General features: G+C 47.4%; 1 protein-coding gene across 1 annotated transcript in view; it reads left to right on the plus strand.

Moving 5' to 3' along the window:
- Nucleotides 1-19,933, plus strand: part of ASTN2 (astrotactin 2) — a 594,006-nt gene that overhangs the window by 443,264 nt on the left and 130,809 nt on the right. The window contains 2 exon segments of the mRNA XM_006026274.3: nucleotides 8,360-8,493; nucleotides 10,250-10,398. Coding sequence (XP_006026336.1) covers nucleotides 8,360-8,493; nucleotides 10,250-10,398 — 283 coding nt within the window.

Below are 19,933 nucleotides of genomic sequence, written 5' to 3' on the forward strand. Positions count from 1 at the left end.
TTATGCATTACAGCCAAAGTCTGATCTGAAATGACAGTTCTGCCTAGTTACATATGGGTCTATCACTATCATAGGATCCTAGCTGGTTCGTGAATGGCATCCCTGCATGGATGCCCACTCTGTGCCATTAACCGGCAGGAAGGACATTCAGCATTATTTATTTATATTTATATTACCTCTATTGTGGTAGTGCCTCAGAGGTCCTGTCATGGACTGCAACTCCACTGTGCTCAGTGATCTAAAACAGGTCATTTTTCTGCCACTGGATCCACCCCAGGAGTATGATATCACAGTAACCTGGCAGCTGTATCTCAGAGGGCACTTCTTGCTCTCCATCCCATAGCATTAGCTATATTTGACGAGGAGGATCTCATAACTAATTGACCCCAACACCATGTTGATGGCAGTAAGAGGCAGGGTGTTAGTCTTGGCTGCCAGCAGAGAGCAGGGTGAGACTGAATCTTGGCACAATCCAAAACTCCTCCTCTTTTATTTATTTTGTACTTTTTTCCTTCAGACATCATCCTAACAACTTAGTGTGACAAGAAGCTTGGCTAAGTGCTATTGCTGCCTAAATTAGCAACTCAAGAATGGAAGAATTGGAACTCTGAATGTGGCTCTTCTTTCCCGAAAGACGTGATGCTGCTTTGAAACTCATGCAGCGGTGTCTAAATAGAGCTATGATTGATGGTTTAGAAATGGAAGTAATAATAAAGACTATGAAGCCAAAACACAAGGAGGAACATAGAGATCAGAGAGTAACAAATGAGACCTAGTCGTAGTAATACTGCATACGCTAGAACAATACCAAGCATCTTGGGTGTAGGGGCTCAGTGGCAAGTCTGCTATCCTACTTCTCAAACATCCTTACACAAGAGGAAAAAGCTAATTATCTCCATTTTAAAGATAGAAAAACAGACCGAGAGAGCTGAAGCAACCTGGCCAAGATGTCCCCATGCAGGTGCAGTAGCAGAACTGAAGATGGATCTCAGGAGTTTTGAGTGTCACCTAGAGCCAAGATCTAAGCTGCAGAAAACAATCCCTCAACGGTAGGATGATTGTGAGCTCTTTACCTCTTCATCTTGTCAAAAGAACTCTCTCTCAGTACCATCTGAGTCAGGGCTTTGAAGTGACAAGAAGGAAAGGGAACTCTTCTTCTCCTTTGTTAAGATTGTTCTAGTAAAGAAGTCTATCACTGGAAGAGTCTAGGGGTTGAGGTTTGAAAGGATTCACCAGGAAACCATCACAAGAAACTCAGAGCATGTCCATCCCATGGCAGTGGCATGTCTGGGCCTGGATGTTCCCAGATATGCCCTGCCCACCTGCTCCAAACCTAGCAAGGCCACTCCTGAGTCACCCCCAACAGCTGCTTTCAAGCATGATGGGGACCACAGTCAAGAGTAACAACAAAGTGACCCCTGGATTAGTAGCCTTACCAGTGGACTTTCAGGCTTGGAGAGAATAAGAGGGAGCAAGTAGGCAGGACTGCAGTGTAAACCAAATTAACCAGTGTACCACATTAACTACCTTCTCCTGTAGCTCTTTCCAGACAATCTACAGGCCCATTCCATCATTTCCCCCAGAAATCTATCTCCACATTCAACTCACCCTGATATTTCCCCCTATACATATTTTGTAAGTATTTCTGAAAAAAAGCATGCCCTAAACATAGAAGTCCTTTAATTCAAAGAACAAGTAGGAGCAGATTTTTCATGTCCTCAGCAACCACAATCAGAGATGGATGTTTAAAACAGGCGCAGTCTCACCCACCAAGCTCTTTGGAAATTTCACTCTTTATGGTGAGTGCTGAGTCCTCTGAAAATTTGGGGCTTATTGCTTAGGCTTTTTCAAATAGCTGCTCTACCTGCACTATCCAATGTACGTCCATCTAATCGGACTTCCTTCAGGTTCAGCGATCTTACTCCTATAGCCCTTGGGGCTGGATTCTCTTTTGATTTCAGTACAACCACAACAAATGATTGGATGGAAACAAGTTTTCATCACTTCTTCCTTCAGCCTGATTTGAACTGGGGAACGGAGAGGCAAAAATTGTCTGTATTCTACCGCTCAGCCTCTGAGCCATGGAAAGTGGGTAAATCTGCATTTCCCTGAGCACAAACAACAATAGAAGACAGACCCATAAGCAATCAAGTCTAGGATAGATGTGCTAGGCAGATCATTCATTTCCCTAATATTTTTTTATGAATAGGCTTAACGTATGGCAAGATGGGGCTTTATAGTCTTCTATGTCTTGCTCATGTCAAAACAAATGATCTAGCTGTCCAATGGGGGAACCATCAATCCAATATATGTGTGTATATGGGTGTGGGAAGCCAGTCCTATTATACCTTTAAGAGCAAATTAGATGCTGTTCCTATGATTCATAACACTATATATCTAATAGCATGAGTCGTCATCTAGAAAATAAATGTTTCGAGCCAGTTTCTCATCTCATAAATTTCCCTCTGGCACTGAAGGACATAAACTAAGTGGACTGACTCATGGGGAAACAAAACAATTTGGATACTTTTAAATGAAAGATAAAATTGATTCAAGGCAAAGAGCAGCATTAGGGTTCTGTGGAGTGGTTGGCACATGCTGGGAGGGAGGTCTGCTCACTGCTCTACGAGGAGCCCTTTTCGAAGGTTAGCCTGCTGTCAAAGGCCCCTCCAAAATGGAGGTCCAATCCTTTGAATCCTTTGCTAAGCATCTTCTGGTCCCTTTAACTTGCCGCTGAACAGCACCTTGCCAGGATTAGGCCCTAAACCAGCACAGCCCAAGGTTAATTTGACAGCATGGGAGAGTTTCATTAAAACCCATCCAACATGAAGACAAGGTGGTGTCCATGAGCGAAAACGGATCTCTTGAGTCACAGAGAATGAAGCAATGAAGTACCTGAAGAACAGAAAGGCCAAGTTCCTGGCAACATTTTTCATGCTCACAGCACCCCGACCCCAGACCAACGAGCAGAAAGAAGAAAATGTCTTCAGTCGCCAGCAGTCAGGTTTAGATGAAAAACACTTTTGGTCCAGGCACAATTACGTGTGAAGATGCATCCTAAAACTGAAGGTTGATGTATGGCAGATCTCAGCTCCATTAGATGTGGCTCACCATGGTCATCTTGAATGCTTCCTTAGCCCCAAGGATCACTCTTTGGTTTATCCTGATTGGGGTCAATCACATGCACTTTGTGGCACCTCAAGGCACCTTGTGGCTTGAGGTGCCACAAAATGCATCCTGTGCACGTTGCAGTACAGTGCCAAACTTAAATAATGGGAAACTCCAGTATTAAAAAAAATAAAGTGTGCCAAAAAAAAAAATCAGTGTAGCATGGTGCACATGGAGGCAGCATGTGCCGCCCAAAACAGGAGCATGGCCAGCCAGTCGTGCTCCGGCTGCCGGCCATGTTCTGGCACATCTGGATGGTCATTGCTGCAACCCGGGGAGGCCCCCGGGATCCTGGATGAGGCTGCAGGGGCCAGCCCAAGTGCTGGCCTCAGCCTCCTCTACCCGACCTGAGGCAATTTGCCCCATGCCAAAGCACACATATAGGGGCATTCCCTGGGGACCACTAACAGCGGCATAAATATGCGCCACTGCTATTTATCCCGGGGGGAAAACACACATAGAATAGCATTGAATTCTTTAAGGTGACAGCAGTGTCCCACAGAAGGAAACCTGGGGCTTAAGGAGGATACAGCAGAGGCAACTGAGTGCTGTGCTTTTGTTAGGCAGGAGCAGAGCCCCAAAGCAGTCCTAAGTGTTACAGCAATGGACTTGAAAACCACAGAGTACCCTGTGGTGGCCCTGATTTTGACACCGTGTTCCTGTAAGCCATGGAAGTGGCCATATTGGGAATCTGGAGCCTCCAGAATGCATGGTAGAGTACTTGAAGGATGGAGCAGCCTGTCTGGAGATTAGTGGGGCTGCCTTAACCCAGATTCCAGAATAGCTTTCACCTTCCTCCCTATCAGTCTGCTTTTGCCAAAAAATTCACCTCTTCCCTTCCCTCTGATCCCTCCTCCTTTCTCCCCTTCCTGCCATATGCTCCCTAGCATATGCATTTCCTAGATATCTTGATTAAGAACAAGCAAAGACAGCCCCAGTGTACCCTGCCCACCAGCTGCCAGCTGAGCCCATCACTTTGCCTTCCATGGCTTGACTTGACGTCAGCTGCCTGCTCTTTCATAGACAAATGTCAGGAAAATTGAATAGAGGCTGCTGTCAGGGCTGGGGCGGGGGGTGGCTATTGTTTCCCTGTGTAACCCTGTTACTGCGTGTAGATGCACGTGACTTAATGAGTAGAATTGAAAGATGCATCGATTGGATAACCTTGTTTGTGTAAAGGTTGACACAAGGCAGATCTTGCCTCTGTACCTGTGGGATCTAATTAAAGCGCGTGTGGATGGGCAGTGGTAGGGTCAGTCCAGCGTTGTAGTTACCGTAAAAAAAATCCCAACCAAACAAAAGAAATTAACTATTGGATTAAAGGGCAGGAGCATGGCCAGTGAGATTTCCTCATTAGGTCACCAAGTTATTTTGCAAGGCTCTGGTGGGAGGGAGAAGGCAGAGCTGGGACCAGCATTGACCTCAGACTCAATGAAGCGTACAGGTGCTGTGCTATTAAGACCCCACGTAGTGAGCGAACCTGCTGCACCATTGCTAGGCAAGGGTGCTTGGTAACAGTGCTAAGGCAGTAGCGGGGCCAGCCGTACGCCTTAGTTGTGATGGTGTCAAGGGGCCTGCACAGCAAGTGTGCCACAGGACACTAAGGAGAGCAAGTTTGGTGTGTGAGTTTGGAGAGAAAAGGAGCTGGCTGTTAGGACATCATGGGTTTACGGTGTTGGTGCCATGAATTTTGGGTGTGTGCTTGTGTGGGTGCAGTACAAGGCAACTGAGTCATGTCCATATATGCAAATGGTGACAGGAGAACAGCAGCATAGGTGTATGGTGGCAGTGCAGTGGGAGAGTCTGGGTGTCACAATGAGCAGTGGACTGCGTGGGCATGGAGGTGGCAAGGAGGTAGCGAGGGGGTGCCGTGGTGGAAGATGTGCAGTGTGGGTTATGGGAACGGGAGGTTGACCAAGTAACTATGCCAAGACCATATGAGGAGGTTTCCACTGTATAGCGGGCTCTGCTTTTGTCCCAAGTGTTGTCCATGTGCCTTTACTCAGCAGCCAGACTCAGCTGCCTCCGCACAGCTCTTTGCTGTGGGACTGGACCTCAGGTCATGGGTACAGACTCCTAGCTTCATGTGCCCCGGTGGGTGTTGAGCACTGAGAGGGCTGGAAGCTGTTTCCTGAGAGGTGTCTCAGGTGTTTTCTTTTTCCACCACTCCCTCCTGCGCTTCACTCCCTGACACCCTCTGCACATGGCCTCACTCACGCCAGCACAGTCACGGGGTCTCTTTCTTTGGCTGGAGATGTGAGGGGAGCCTGCGCCCGTATGTGCCTTCAGGGAGCCGTAAACTGTGAGTCCACCACAAGGGAACATAACTTGGAGCTGGAGGAGGAGTTCAAAGCAAAGACCAGCAATGATATAATGCCTGTCCTCCCCACTACATCTCTCTGCCTGCCAGGAGGCTATTTCCAGCTCTGTGACCTCTAAAAACCTCCAGGGCATCCAACCCATGCTCTCTCTGTCTCTGCCTCTCTTTCTCTACCGCTCACTCTCATCCTTTATAAAAAAACCCTTTTTCACTTTTTCCACTGTCTTTCCAAACAATCAGGAAATCCCTGCGGAGCTCTGGGCCCATTGAAAACCATCCTGGCTTGGTCATCAATGGCAATATATTCGTGTCAGCGACACACACATCCCTCCCTGACCTGGTAAATGGACTGGGTGGGATGTTTTGTTTTTTTTTTCTATGTGCCCTTTCCCTTTCCTTGAATTCCTTGTTACATTGTTTGTGTCTGAACCACCCTTCCACCCTCGCCTGCGCAGTGCAGAGGTTGGGAGAGGATTGTATTTCGTTAATCTTTGCAAAAGGAGGTGATTCATTCTCATACATCTGAGCTCTCTCTCTTGTCTGTCCCCTATGTCTGTCACTCACTATATATTCCTTTGAGCTGTCTTTCCACCTCTCTATCCATCCATCTATCCCGGAGAATCTCTAATTGTTCTTTCCGCTCCCGGGCATTTAATTAAGATAAAAAAAAAAATCCAAGGAATAAAATAATATAACATTTTTCCTCCCATCCCTCTTGCTATTCCTCTCTCTCTTTCTGGTTTTTTTTCTTGTTGAATGGGAACATTTCATAAATGTCTGGAAACAAATACCGCAGACAGGGCTGAGTCAAGGCGCCTTTTTAAAGGTGGCTGTACATTTGGGGAAGCTGACAAGATCGCAAACAATAGGGTGCATGACGTACGCTTCTATTTTTACCCTTTTTATAAATAAATGGCTTGAGGAAAGTGTTTTTTACTACAGTTTTGTGTTAAATATCAAACCTACTGAAACTGTCCCTGTCCTCCCTGGGGTAATTTTTATCTTGAAGGCGTAGCCTGGTGGGGGGTTAGTTGTATCATGCGAGCCAGGCATTTGCAATCTGGCACAGTCAGAGATTTGAAGGTCAAAATATTGTTTTAAGTACTAGAGTTTGGTCAAGTATGAACTGCCCGGGGCTGTAAAGCGAGTGTGTGTAAATGGGGGACTGGGAAGGAAATTCTGGCTCAAAATACTGGATTTACACAAATTAAAAATGGGCTGTAAAACCTGCTAGAAATAGATTCTGCAACATTATTAAGGGGAAATAAAGGTCTCCCTATTGCTGTGGTAGCACCTAGAAGCCCCACCTGAAACCAGTGCCATCTTTGTTGGGCATATGTGAATATATTGAATGTACCCATGAGAATCTAAATGTACTTGCTGAATCTGCTGATGGCAATTAATGCACAATTTTACCTTATGTTCACAGTATATTCCACACTGGCCAGCCTGGCAGCACTCATACCCACACTTGTGCTTGAAGTCATTTATTTCAGAATGCCCTTGGACAAACACAGCAGAGACTGCTTAGCCACGAAGCTTTCAGATATAGAGGGAGAGAGACAGTGGCTTACACAGTTGGTCCGTGGTGGAGCCAGGAGTACGACCTAGCTCTCCTGAGACCCCATTGCATCCCTGGAACATCAGACCAGGGGTCTAGTCCTGTTAGGGTTTAGCTGAGCATTTCCCTGTGGTGTGGGGAACTCCACTGCAGTAGCTGGGTCCAGCGCATGAGAATGGAGAAAGGAAAGTCATCAGTTTGGTTGCAGTCTGTGTGGATGAGCGGGTAGGAAAAGTTAGCAGTGGGAATAGGTTTAAAGAAAGAGGGACATCAAAAATATCTTTTTGCAACCTGATCTCTACAAGTGGAGGCCGGTGTCATTTTTCCTGTGTATCAGATTGCAGTATCAGGTGCTTTTAACAGCAGCGAGGAATTCTTGGCATGCCGATAGGATCGCATTTATATCCCCATTCCCATCCAGATGCACCCTGAAAGTATTTGACACACTTACAGATGACAGTACCTGGTCCTGCAGCGTGTACTCTTGCAAATCATTCCTAGTAAGATTGGAGTGTTGTAGCCCCATTGATAGAAGAGATGTTGATTGACAAGGTTTTTTTTGTGATGTCTTTACTTGAACCAACTGTATAGTTGGGAGTGCTGCTGGATAGTTCTTCCGCAGGAAAGTTTTCAGTAGGCTGACTCACCTGAGTAAAGAAAGCATGAGCAGAAAGGGGGCAGTTTTTTGGGGAAGCTCTGTATTCGGGTGCCGTTCCACTCGTCTTTGGGCTGGAGGCAGTTCTGGGGTGGAGATCAAGGACGTGTATCTGTTCCTAACAGCATAACACAGTGATTGAAGGCAGGAAAGGAAGAGCACCATACGCAATGACATTTCAGGGGCAGAAAGGAGATCAGCTATGACCTCCCACAATGGAAGTGGGCTTGAAAACAGTGGTGTGGCTCCACTCTTACATGCACAGACCACCTTTCCTCTTAAAAGTCTCCCATTTCACTGGGCACAAAGCAGATACAGAGGGGAAATCAGACCTTGCCAAAAGCAGCACGTGAGTCAAAATAAACCCCATTATCTCAGCTTTGAATATGGGGAACTAAGGCACACAGAGATTAAGTGACTTGCCAGAGGTCACACAAAGAGTCCATGGCAAAGCTGAAAATCAGTTAGATTGCTTGAGTCCCAGCTTTGTGCCTGAACTACAAGTCCACCCTTTCTCTCCAGATGTCATTAGCAACCTTGATGCTCACAGCAAGCCCAGGCTGACCCGCTTGCTGATTTCACCGAGCTGTTAGCAATCACTCTCTTTCCTTTTTCTTTCTCTCTTCTCTCTTTTTTCCCCTGCAAAACATGCTAGGCTTTCAAGGGAGCCCTGATGAGCTCATACTGGTGCTCAGGAAAAGGAGATGTGATCGAGGACTGGTGCAGGTGTGACCTCAATGCCTTTGATGAGAATGGACTCCCAAACTGCAGCCCTCTCCCTCAGCCTGTGTACGTATCTCCGTGAACTGGGTTCTGTTGCAAAGCGGCCCCCTCTCATAAGCTGTGTGTGGTTACAGATTTACCCACGGGCGCCTCCTTGCTCTTGCATTCAAGCCCAGGGCTACAGTCCAGTGCATCTTGCTGTGTGACTGATGCCTTCAGGATATCCTGGCTTAGGCAGCGGCTCTGGATGGTTTCCTTATAGATTTTCATCACCTTATTACCAGGGTTTGTAGAATGAAATTTAAAATGGTAAAAGAAATGGAATTACAGTGCAATTCATTGTGGCTTGTTGGAGTGAGAGCAAATCAGGAGCAAATTAATGGGGAATTAGCTGAGAAAGCAGGAAGACTGGCTCCAGTTGTCCACAAGGAACAGAACACCTTTTTAGTGAGCCAATATCCTCAGAGGGAATTGATTTGCCATTCTGAGTTCAAACAACACATTTGTATGCTCTGAGCCTGGTTCTCCATAGCCCTGTACTTTGTGTAGCTGGTGACACCACTACAACGTGGTTGTGATGAGGTGCAAAGCGGCTAGTATTCACTTTGGATTTGGCTGATTTGGGGGACAGCGATTCGATTCGGTGATTCGAATCACTGTCACAAATCAAAGAGCCAGGAGCTGGGGCGGATGGAGAAGCCATGGGGAGGGGGGACTGGGACAGCGGGCAGGGGTCTTAGGGTGCTCAGGGGGCTGGGGGAGCAGGCAGGTTATGGGAACTGGAGGGGTCTCCCCATGGTCTCCTCTCCCCTCCTCCAGCCCCAACTCCCTGCCCCCTGCTTACCAGCATGGAGTCTGGGTCCAGCCCCCTGCTGCAGCAGGTGGGGACTGCCTGAATCTCCAAAGCTCTCCGAATCTTTTCCAAATTGATTCAGAGAGCTTTGAATCGATTTGGACCTTTTTATTGGTCTCCTGATTCGATTTGGATTCAGAGATCCGGCTGCCGAATTGAGCCAAATCTCCTCCAAATCAAATCAACACCCAAAACTTTGTACAGCCCTAGTTGTGATGCTTGATGTGGTGGCACTTTGCACTGGTGTGATTGGTGATACAAGGCACAGGACTTGAGGAGAAATCAGGCCTCACTCTCCCCCCTCCCCCTACCCTGCCACGCAGCCTCTAGTTCACTAGCACTCCTGCAGTCTTACATCATAAACACACCCTGAGCTAGCTTTCCCCCTCATTTACACTCAATCCCTTCATTTTGTCTAGGGTACATGGACATTCAGGGGGGAAAAGTTTGACTCCTTAGAACCATAGAAAATGAGGGTTGCCAGGGACCTCAGGAGGTCACATCTAGTCCAACCCCCTGCTCAAAGCAGGACCAGCCCCAACTAGAACATCCCATCCAAGGCTCTGTCTAGCCAGGTCTTAAAAACCTGCAAGGATGGAGATGACACAACCTCTCTGGGTAACCTGTTCTTGTTCTTGTTTATTTGTGAGTCCATAGGGCTGCTGAACCAAGCCTCTTCTCTCTGATTGCAGGAAGTAATTATATGGGAATTAGTTGGGAAGGAAGGTAAGCCTCCTCCAGGTATACTGGCTTTGGTCATTTAGTCCCAAGGCAGAGGCAGGGGTTGTGGCTTTACTCACCTGAAGTGTAGTTGAAAGTTTATTTTTCTCCCTTAGCTTTAATACCCCTTGCTTTTTATAGTCCGGGGAGTTGTGCAGTGCATGGAAGTGTCTGTTTAAAAAAAAACATTTTCCCGAGAGCATTAACTGACCTCTAGGCTTTCCACCTTTTTTTGTGTCTCTCGTGCAGGTTGCGTCTGTCTCCCAACGTAGAGCCCTCCAGCACAGTGGTCTCTCTGGAGTGGCTGGATGTCCAGCCTGCAATTGGGACAAAAGTTTCTGACTATGTCCTTCAACACAAGAAGGTTGATGAGTACACAGACACTGACCTCTACACAGGTAAGTGAAGGCGGCTGTCTTCCCCATGCTCTGGGGAATTTTGCAGTAATTCAACTGCTTCTGTGTCCTGAATCACTGATTTCAAAGGTAGGGCCTCCATTAGTCAAAGTTTGGTCTTGTGCAGGAGGGTGCACGAAGCAAAAATGTCAAATCTTTGTCAGCGACAACTGCTGAAGGCCTCTGGGTATACCAAGACTGGTGGGGAGATAAGGGAGACTTACAAAAAAATGTTGGGCAACTGCAAAGAGATCATTTGCATTTCAGAAGTGCCTGCTGCTGGAGCAACCGGGCAGTGAATAAAAAAACTAAGCAGCAGATAGCATGGCGAGGATCTTCCTGAACAGACCATCAAACTTCTTTGGACTGGAGTTTCATGACTGGATTTGAAAACAGTGCAATGAATGTCTTTTTCTGAAATTCAGGCCCATAGTTTCATTAATAAATTAAGTGACTGTGGCATTGATGCCTGCACAGTTGGATGGGTAAAAAACTGGCTGATGGGGCGCACCCAGAGAGTAGTGGTGGACGGGTTGTACTCAACCTGGTGAGATGTGAGCAGTGGGGTACCCCAGGGTTCTGTTCTCAGGCCTGCACTGTTTAACATCTTCGTCAGCAACTTGGATGAGGGGGTTGAAAGCACGCTGTCCAAGTTTGCTGATGACACTAAGATGTGGGGCGAGGTGGACACACATGTAGGGAGAGAGAGGCTGCAACTAGATTTAGACAGACTACAAAAGTGGGCAGATGAGAATAGGATGGGGTTCAGCGTGGACAAATGCAGGGTGCTGCACCTTGGGAGAAGGAATCCACAGCATACATGCAGGCTGGGGAGTTCCCTTCTTGAAAGCACAGAGGCGGAAAGACATCTTGGAGTCATTATTGGCTCCAAGATGAGCATGAGCCGCCAATGCCAGACCACAGCCAGCAAGGCCAGCCATACCTTGTCATGCATCCAAAGGTGCATCTCAAGCCAGTCTAGAGAGGTGATGCTCCCCCGCTATGCGACTTTGGTCAGGCCGCAGTTGGAGTACTGCGTCCAGTACTGGGCATCGCACTTTAAAAAGGATGTGGCCAGCCTGGAGAGAGTTCAGAGGAGGTCCACCTACTTGGTGAGAGGGCAGCAGGACAGGCCCTATGAGGAGAGACTGAAGGACCTGAACCTGTTCAGTCTTGGCAAGAGGAGGCTGAGGGGGGACCTGGTGGCTGCCTACAAACTCATCAGGGGAGATCATCAGCAAATGGGAAGAGCCCTATTCTCCCCAGCACCGCCTGGGGTGACGAGAAACAATGGTCATAAGCTGATGGAGAATAGGTTTAAGTTAGAAATCAGGAGGCAATATTTTACGGTTAGGGTGGCCAGAATCTGGAACCAACTTCCCAGGGAAGTGGTCCTCGCCCCTACCTTGGGTAAATTCAAAACGAGGTTAGATGATCACCTGTCTGGGGTTCAGGCTAGGTGATCTGTTCAGGTCCCTGCTGACCCTAGCTACTATGAAACTATGATTGAAGTTCCTGCCCCTCCAGGGCAGAAGGTTGTGAAAGCCTAGTGGGGAGTTTAGGTGAATAATGTAAAGGTCTTGTATTAACACATGAAACCTGCCCCAAAAAAACACTACTGAAAATGATGCTCCAGCTCTTCTCATGAACAAAACCAGGGAAAGATGGGTGCCTTATGCTGTATGTTGTTGGATTTGTTTAACCACAAAATGTTAGATGCAAAGCTAGGGACCAGTCAAAGCTAACTGGAGCAGACACAAACTCACACAACCCTCCTCCCCACCCTGCCAAAAACCTGTATGCTAATGACTTCCTCTTTTGGGAGCTGAAGCTATTAAACTCTACCCGTGTCTAGTCAAGAAACCATTAGAAGAAGGCTTCCAGCTGTCATAGAAGTGAGAGTCTTAAACAGTCCTCCAGTGGGGGCCACATGGGCAACACCCTTAAGTACTTTTAAGATGGTGCTTGACCAGTGTGTGAATGGGATTCTGTCATGGTTGCCTATGACAGTGGGGGACTGGACCCCAAAATTCCCTTCCAGTCCTGTGTTCCTAAGAAGTACTGACATGTCGCAAGGCTGATCTGACTTTGGAGTGGGAGACTAGCTGAGCTTTCTGGTAGTTAGCCCCTTGGGCTCATTAGACTCCAAAGATCAGGGGCTTCTGGAGTGCCTGAAGAAAAGAGCAAAAGCAAGTGAATGCTGTTCCATGGATGTTGCAGGTGGAACATTATATTGCATATGGGGCAATCTGTGGCTTATGTGAAGCCAGTGGTGTGTGTGTCTAATGCTTTTTTGCTTACCCATCCTGGGCTTATCACCTGGTGTCCCAGGACCTGTAGAGACTACAGAGTCGGTACCATAGGGGCCAGCCCCCAGTGCTGCAAGTATTACTAGGCTAAGCTGTGTAGAAGTACATGGAATAGATCTGAGATTGAAACCCACATGGATCCTCCTGCACTGATGATCTCTCATCATGGACAGCTAGAGGCCATGTCTCTGAGACTGTTCCCTGACTCTTACTCTCTGTGGTACAGCATCTCTTAGTCCTCTTGCATGTTGGCTTGTTAGCTATTTGTAACCCCTTGCTCCAGTCGCTGGCAAAATTGGATTCTCCTGCTGCCCACCCTTCATCCAGATGGCGAGTCCAGGTGTTGGGGAGTCAAGGGGAGAAGAAATGCTAAACTGCAGGCTACTGACTTCACAGGCTTCTGTACAGAAAGTGTCACTGTGCATGAGATCCTCAGAGTCTGCAGAAGATGGGCAAAGTGGTTTCCAGCATTGGACCAGGTGATGGCATGCTTGCCATAGAAGGTTTTTTTAAGTGACTCTGGCTATTTTTGGAAATAAGACTCCTGGTCATGAGGCCCAAGAGGGTCAAAGGGAAGGGAACCAGCCTGGCATTCTGACCATGTGACGACTGCCCGAATCAGTCTCACCAAGATCAGTCAGAGCCAACTGAGAGAGAAAAGCAGAAACAGCAGAACTTGGCCTTTGGTGGCTTCCTTTTGTTTGGCTTTATTTTTCCTGTACTTTTTTAAAGACTCTTAAGGATTCAATTCTCTATTTCTGTAAAGTGGCCCATCTCCACCAGAATCAGCAGAGCTATACCAGATTGCACCAGCAGGGCATTTTGTTCCCATCTGCTGTTCTTCTCTGACATATTCACCCTAGCCCTAGTTCTTACAGTATCTGAGTATCTTTTGCTTTGGGGCTAAGATGGTCAGTGCTAGAGAGAGATCAAGACTGATCATTTGTAGGGGCCTCAACTCCAGATGGCCAGGAGGATCTGTGTCCCAGTGGTACCCGATGTTACCTATTTAGACACTATTCCTTCCCCAGAGTAACTTTTCCCCTCTTCCCCCTCTCCTCCCCATGCTAACTTCTGTTTCCAAAACTGCCAGATGCAGCTGTAGTCCTTGGGTTGCATTTCCAGTTCCCAGCGTGGAAGGTTTGCTCCTTATCTTGGAGGGGCACCCTCCAATACTAAAAAGGGAAGACAACCCGCTGAAGGAAGCACTTTGTTTTGGATGGAGATTCCAGATTGCTCACACATTTGTCAGGTGAGGCCAGGCAAGGGAAACACGGATTTTCTCTTTTGATGTGGCTGGATCTCTGCCTGGCAGCAAGAGTAGGAAATACAGATTATTATTATTATTTTCTTTTTATGACTGCCATGTGTTTGACAGGCAATTCAGTTCATTCTGAGGAGCTACGTAGCCTTCTCTCTGCTCCTGGGGCTTAGCTAATTCTCAGAACAAAGTAACCTCAATTACAATTAAAACAAAACAAAACAAAACAAAAAAGCAAGCCCTACATCTCTCTCTCCAGTGTTGTTTAGGGCCAAGCATTCCCTCCCCCTTTCTCAAACTCCGTTCCAGCTTTTCAGACCTTTCTGGCGTAATTTCCAACAGTGGCCACTCAGCCTTGGACGTCCACCTCACGACACCAAAGAGCATGATGGATTTTCAGAGGTGCCTGTAATATTGCGCCATTCCCAGGTCTCCTTGATTTCATTTGAACCTTTGGTTGCTCAGGTCTATGAAAGCCCTGCATGTTTGCATTTGTGTACATCTCTCCATCAGCTGAGAATTAAGCACTGTCTGTGTAAAATCAAGGGTAAAACCCTAAAAGTGAAAGCTAAGCTCCCTTGGAAAATGTGGGCCTTTGTTTCTAAAGATAGAGGGGATCACCCACTTTGATGGGGACACTGGGAGTTGGATGGGTATTTGCAGAGCATAGTGGTGCCAGAGTAAGTAACAGGTATGCTCTACCTGAATCTGCTGGAGTCATTCTTAGGATCTCCAGGACTTTCATGCAGAAGGGTTATTTGTATTTTATTTTATTTCAATTAGCTATAACCTCCTGGCAGTGTGTTCTGCTGTGGCTTTGCCAACTCGTTGCTTTGGCTACACGGCAAACTTTGCTCCCGTATGGCATCTGGCTGTCTGCCTGTCCCCCAAAGACTCCAGTGTCTAATCTTCACAAAGCCCTTGGCCTCCTGCTCTCCTTGCAACTGGAAGATGAAGCCCCCTTCCTGAGCCAAACATCATTTTCTCTTCTTGCTCATCTTGGAGTAATGTCTGGAGCAAGTTTGCAGGCTGGGCCCCTCCACACTCCCCAGTCGCCTTCTCTCAATGTGCAGGGCAAAGGTACTGGGGCTTGGCTAAGGGGAATTTGGACTTTTTGGGGACTGCCTGCCCACCCAAGCCCCTGGCTACACATATTTTTAAAGGCTTGTTACTGGTGCTTACAAAAAAAGCACAACCTTCTGAACATCTGATGTTAATAGGATTGTTCCTGAAGTGAACATGTGTGCAAAATAAAGCACGCTTTCAACACCCTGCAGTGGGGAAGAGAGCACTTCTCCGATCAGCAGCCAGGAAAGGAGACCAGGCAATTACATCCCAAACTGTTTGTTAAAACTTGTGGAAATTACTCATAGCTCCATGTGTACAATGCCTTTGTAGTTGAGCGATGCTCTTTGTTCGATCATGAGGTGCTCAAGGAGACAGCGCGCGCGCGCGTGTGTGTGTGTGTGCGTGTGTACGTCTGCACTGACTGGGCAAGCCAGCAGATTATGTCATAGAAGAAGCAGGCTGTGCACCAGAGAGAGATCAAGCGCAAGAGAGAGAGATGTGTTTTACAGGGTGAAATACAAACTGAAATGGCTGTGAACATCTGGAACTGATATTAAGCTTGGAAAATGTTTTCTGTCACTCCAACACTCCTCTGGAGGGAAGGTTTCTAAGTTAAGAACCTCCAAAGGGGATATGTGGGTGAGGGCAGAAAGGGGTCCCTGCAAAGTGTTTTTCATTTCTTCATTCTGATTGCCACCCCATTTATTTTGTCCCTTACGACAGTCACCCAAAGAGGCCCCGAAAGAGATCTGGGCACCCTTATGCTCAGCGCTATACAAACAGAATGAAAGATGCTCCACATCCCAAAGAGCTTGCAAACTCACCAGGCAAGACAGATGAAGGGTAAGGGAAAGGAAGGATTATTGGCTTTGAGAAATGGGAGTCCGAGACACAGGGAGATGAAAGGTGGGATCCTCGCACCAAACTCTCATTGAAAGTCAGCAGAGCAAGGAGCTGCCTTGGAGAAAAAACTCCACAGATGGAGAGAATTAGAGCAGTTTTCAGTAGTGAGCTTGAGTATACTCTTGACTTACGAAGATAGGCTGAAAGCACTACGACTGCATAGTTTGGAGAAGACAAGACTTGTGGGGGAGCTAGTAACAGTCTTCAAGCACCTGACGGGTGGCTGTACGGAGAATGGAGGTAGACCATGCTCTGTGGCTGACAGGAACAAGACAAGAAAGAATGGCTTTACATTGGAGCAAGGGAAATTTTAGTTTGGTATTAGAAATAAACCAGCAGGTGGGATGTTGGCTGGATGGTTTGGTCAGGGATGATTCTGAATAGAGCAGGGGTTTGGACTTGATGACCAAAGATCCCATCCAGCCCTGCTATTCTGTGATTCCTCAGGTGCTTTTGAAAATCCCAAGCTGAGTGACTTGCTTGAGGAAACCTGGGAAATCTTTGCAGAGTCAGGACGTGAATCCAGAGGCCCAGAGCCTCAGAACAAGACTATCTTGCATCCTAGTCCTTGTTCAAAGTGGTCGTTGTGGTAAAGCCAGGGACCTCCAACAGAGGCATAGTGAACTAAAAATCCCTATGCATGTGGGGCCAGTTCCACCAAAACCTTTCCCAGGCTGGACAGGGTGTCTAGGCCTTGAACAGATCTTCTCTGTGTTGAAATTCACCCTTGGAAGATTATCCTTAGACCCTTAACTCTAGAGTCTGTGTGGGAACAGGATACGAGAGCACTCCCACCCTCAGCTTGAATTTGTAAGTAAAGCTGGTGCTAGTGGAGAGAGTCAGAGCAGTTGCTTGGAAAGTAGAGTCTTCTGTTTATGCAAGTGAGAGTGCAACACAGGCACCAGTACAGTATGCATGCATGATACTGGTGGGGAGGAGAGGAGTGGTTCTCCAGGCCTATTCAGTCTGGAGATGGTGAACTCCACAGCTTTAATTCACACCTTGTACAGGCTGACAATTCTGAGGAGATTGCATTGGTTTGAATTCACAATTGCCCAGGTACATTATTTAATACTATTAGCATCAGTTTTCTTCCGAGCTGTCCAGTCTTTTATACTCTGGAGCTCTGCTTTTAATTTAGATGAATGGACTCCCCAGATCCCAGCCCTGCTTTACAGAGGTTCAAGGTTCTTGCTTGAATTCTTTGGCAGCCCAAAGAATGAAATGGCAGGCTTCAAAAATTCCCATGATGCTCAGCTCTGGCTGGTTAGAACCAGTCCCTGTACTATTTGGTTTAGTAGCACTTAGCCCCAGTTATGCTAGGTGCTGTGTAACACAGAAGAGAAAGGCACTGGCAGTCCCTGCTGCACTCTGCTTACAGAGCAGGAAATGACTTTGGATTCTTCTTCAATGACCGTGAGCAAGTAAGTATTAAAAATCCACCCTTTCCCCCTGGAAGTCACTGCCCTGGTCCAGGACTTGGTAATGCATACAACATACGCATTCAGAAATCAGTCCTTTTTGCTCCTGGTTTGTCTACCATTGTGGTCTTCTCTCCCTGTAGCTGCTGTCCCAGGGTCAGACTGCCAGTGGGTGTACTGAAATTAGTCTGTGCCGTGCAAAGGTGTTTGGTGCTCAGTGGTATTCTAGTATCAGTGCATTACATGTCTCCATGCCATATAACTCCAGCTCCCATAAGCACAAGAGTTCAGCAAGTTTACATTGTGGGAGGAGAAGAGAGGTGCAAACCTGCTAAATATTTCAGCAGCATGTGCCCTGCGTGGCCCATGGGTCAGAGCAAACAGCCCTTGTTTGCCCTGCATGGCTCCTTGTTAAACAGCCTCTTCTTTAGGAATAAACAGGATCATTAAATCTAACGTCACTAATCCCATCTCCTGTTTATGTCCTCAGCAGGAGGAGGCTTGGGTGGATATTGAGGGCTTCAGGATGAAATAGCAGCATTACTAGAGGGCTTCAAAATAAAATATTATTGTTGTGTTTCTTCTTATTGGAGAATAAGAGTCATCGTCGTGTGTTGGGGAGCAGAGGGTGCTCTCCTGCTGCAAAGTTGCAGAGTGGGGCTGGCCGAGGCACTGCTCTGTTTGTGGGGGCAGGAGCTGTGCTGTGGTAGGGGCTCTTTCAGTCTTTCTTTGCATCCTGTTTGTGTTTTCACCCCTGACCTCACCTCTGAGCTTCCTCCTGCCAGGGAATGCAAGTTTGCCAACAACAGTGCATGGGCTGTGCCAGCTGGGACTCCCACCACTCGGGCATCCACAAAGCAGCCCTTCGCCAAGGATAACTAGGACTTTAGCAGCAGGAGCTTCCTTGCAGGAGCACCCTGCCAGTGGCTAATTGAACATCAACTCTGAGCTTTCTGCTCCCCAGCAAACAAGTAGCAGGGGGCTGCTGCTGGGACACTATCCTGAGTCAGAGTCTCCACGTAGGAGCTTCCTCACACCACTGCTCTGCTAGGACAAACTCCTGGCCGCAGACCTAGGCAGAGAATAAGCAGGGAAACTCCAGCAGTCCCATCATCCCCTCTGGACAACCTAATGCTGGGAGCAGCCTCCTTCCCAGAAGCCAAGTGGAAAGTCTTCCCCATCTCATTCCAGTCCCTGCCTCTGCATCTCCTGTCTCTTCAGTTCTGGACTCCGTTATTGAATCAGGCTGGTCCTGTGACCCCTACGCCATGGTCCAGCTCAAATTTGGGCACAGACTCCCATGATCTAATCCACTAAGTAAAAATCAAATGGATTCCATTAGGTAAGAGAAAGTTTGTCCTTGAAAAATGGAGTAAATAGGGGCCGAGAGCACTTACATTGTTTTTATTTTCCACTCATTCTGTTTGTGTGGGTTATTTCCAACCCCCCAATTTAATGATGACCTCATCCTTGGAGGCAGAAGGGAGGTTTTGTCCGTGTCGGAGCAGCAGGAGCAGATTGAATTGCAGGCAGAGTGCCAGCACTGAATGGCACAGACCTCCCGTCCTGCTCATGCGGATTCAGAGGTAGCTTGGTTAAACTAAGGCAGGATAAAAGGCACTTCCCTTTGGCAGAATGGTGATCCCTCAGGAGTCATCAGCAAAGCTGCCTAACTCTCCTGTCTTGTCTACTGTGAGGAGTCCCCAGACGCCAGCAAAGGGGTGTGGGAGAGATGCTTTCAGTACATGCACAAGGTTTGTAAGGACACCTTGTTCTCTGTAGCATGCCTTTGGAAGCGGCTGGCTATGTGAATAAAATAGCCCTTGCAACTCATGAAGTGAGGAAGTTGTTATCCCTGCTTTATAGATGGGGTAATTGGTTAAGTATTTTTGTGCCTCTGTGCCTTCGTGAGCCAATGGGAGGCTTAGGACAAGAACATGGGAGTCCTGATACTCAGTGCTGTGCTATAAGCACTTGATAACCCTTCTCTCGGAGCTGAAGGGAACTCAGAAAATCCAACTCTTTGCTTTGGGCTCAAACTACTAGTTTTCCTCTCTCCCAGGGCAGGATACATTTATTCTGATTCCCAGCTTCATGCTCTAGAGATGCAGAGCAATCCAGATACTAGTCTTTCTCCTCTGCTAAAGGGCTTTATCTTAGATCTGTAGAAAGCAAATGCGAGGATGCTCCATTGCTGCCTAGCTTTGCTCACTGTGCTGCGAACCTTAACAGCCTTAACTGTCTTGGAAAAAAGTGCTTTTTTTTGCATGCATTCCATGTCCCAAATTGAGCAAGAATAGGGGTAAAAGGAGGAAACAAGTGGTCTCTGCAAGCAGTTGGATGGCTACTGCCAACCCTCTGGAATATGCAAGGATTATAGTGTGGGAATATGTCTAAAAGGGAGAAAACTCTTAATGCAGGAGCTGCCATGAGGGAGATGTGACACAGGGGGAAGATAGGCACTGATGCTCCCCCCTCACTGCCTGCTCACATCCTGTTAGTTGGGAGTTCAGTAGAACTAAGTGAAGTTCCTAGGTCAGGAGTAGGCAACGTTTTTTTGGCCGGGGTGCCAAAAA

The sequence above is a fragment of the Alligator sinensis genome, unplaced genomic scaffold, assembly GCF_000455745.1.
Source record: "Alligator sinensis unplaced genomic scaffold, ASM45574v1 scaffold519_1, whole genome shotgun sequence".
Taxonomy (NCBI): Eukaryota; Metazoa; Chordata; order Crocodylia; family Alligatoridae; genus Alligator; species Alligator sinensis.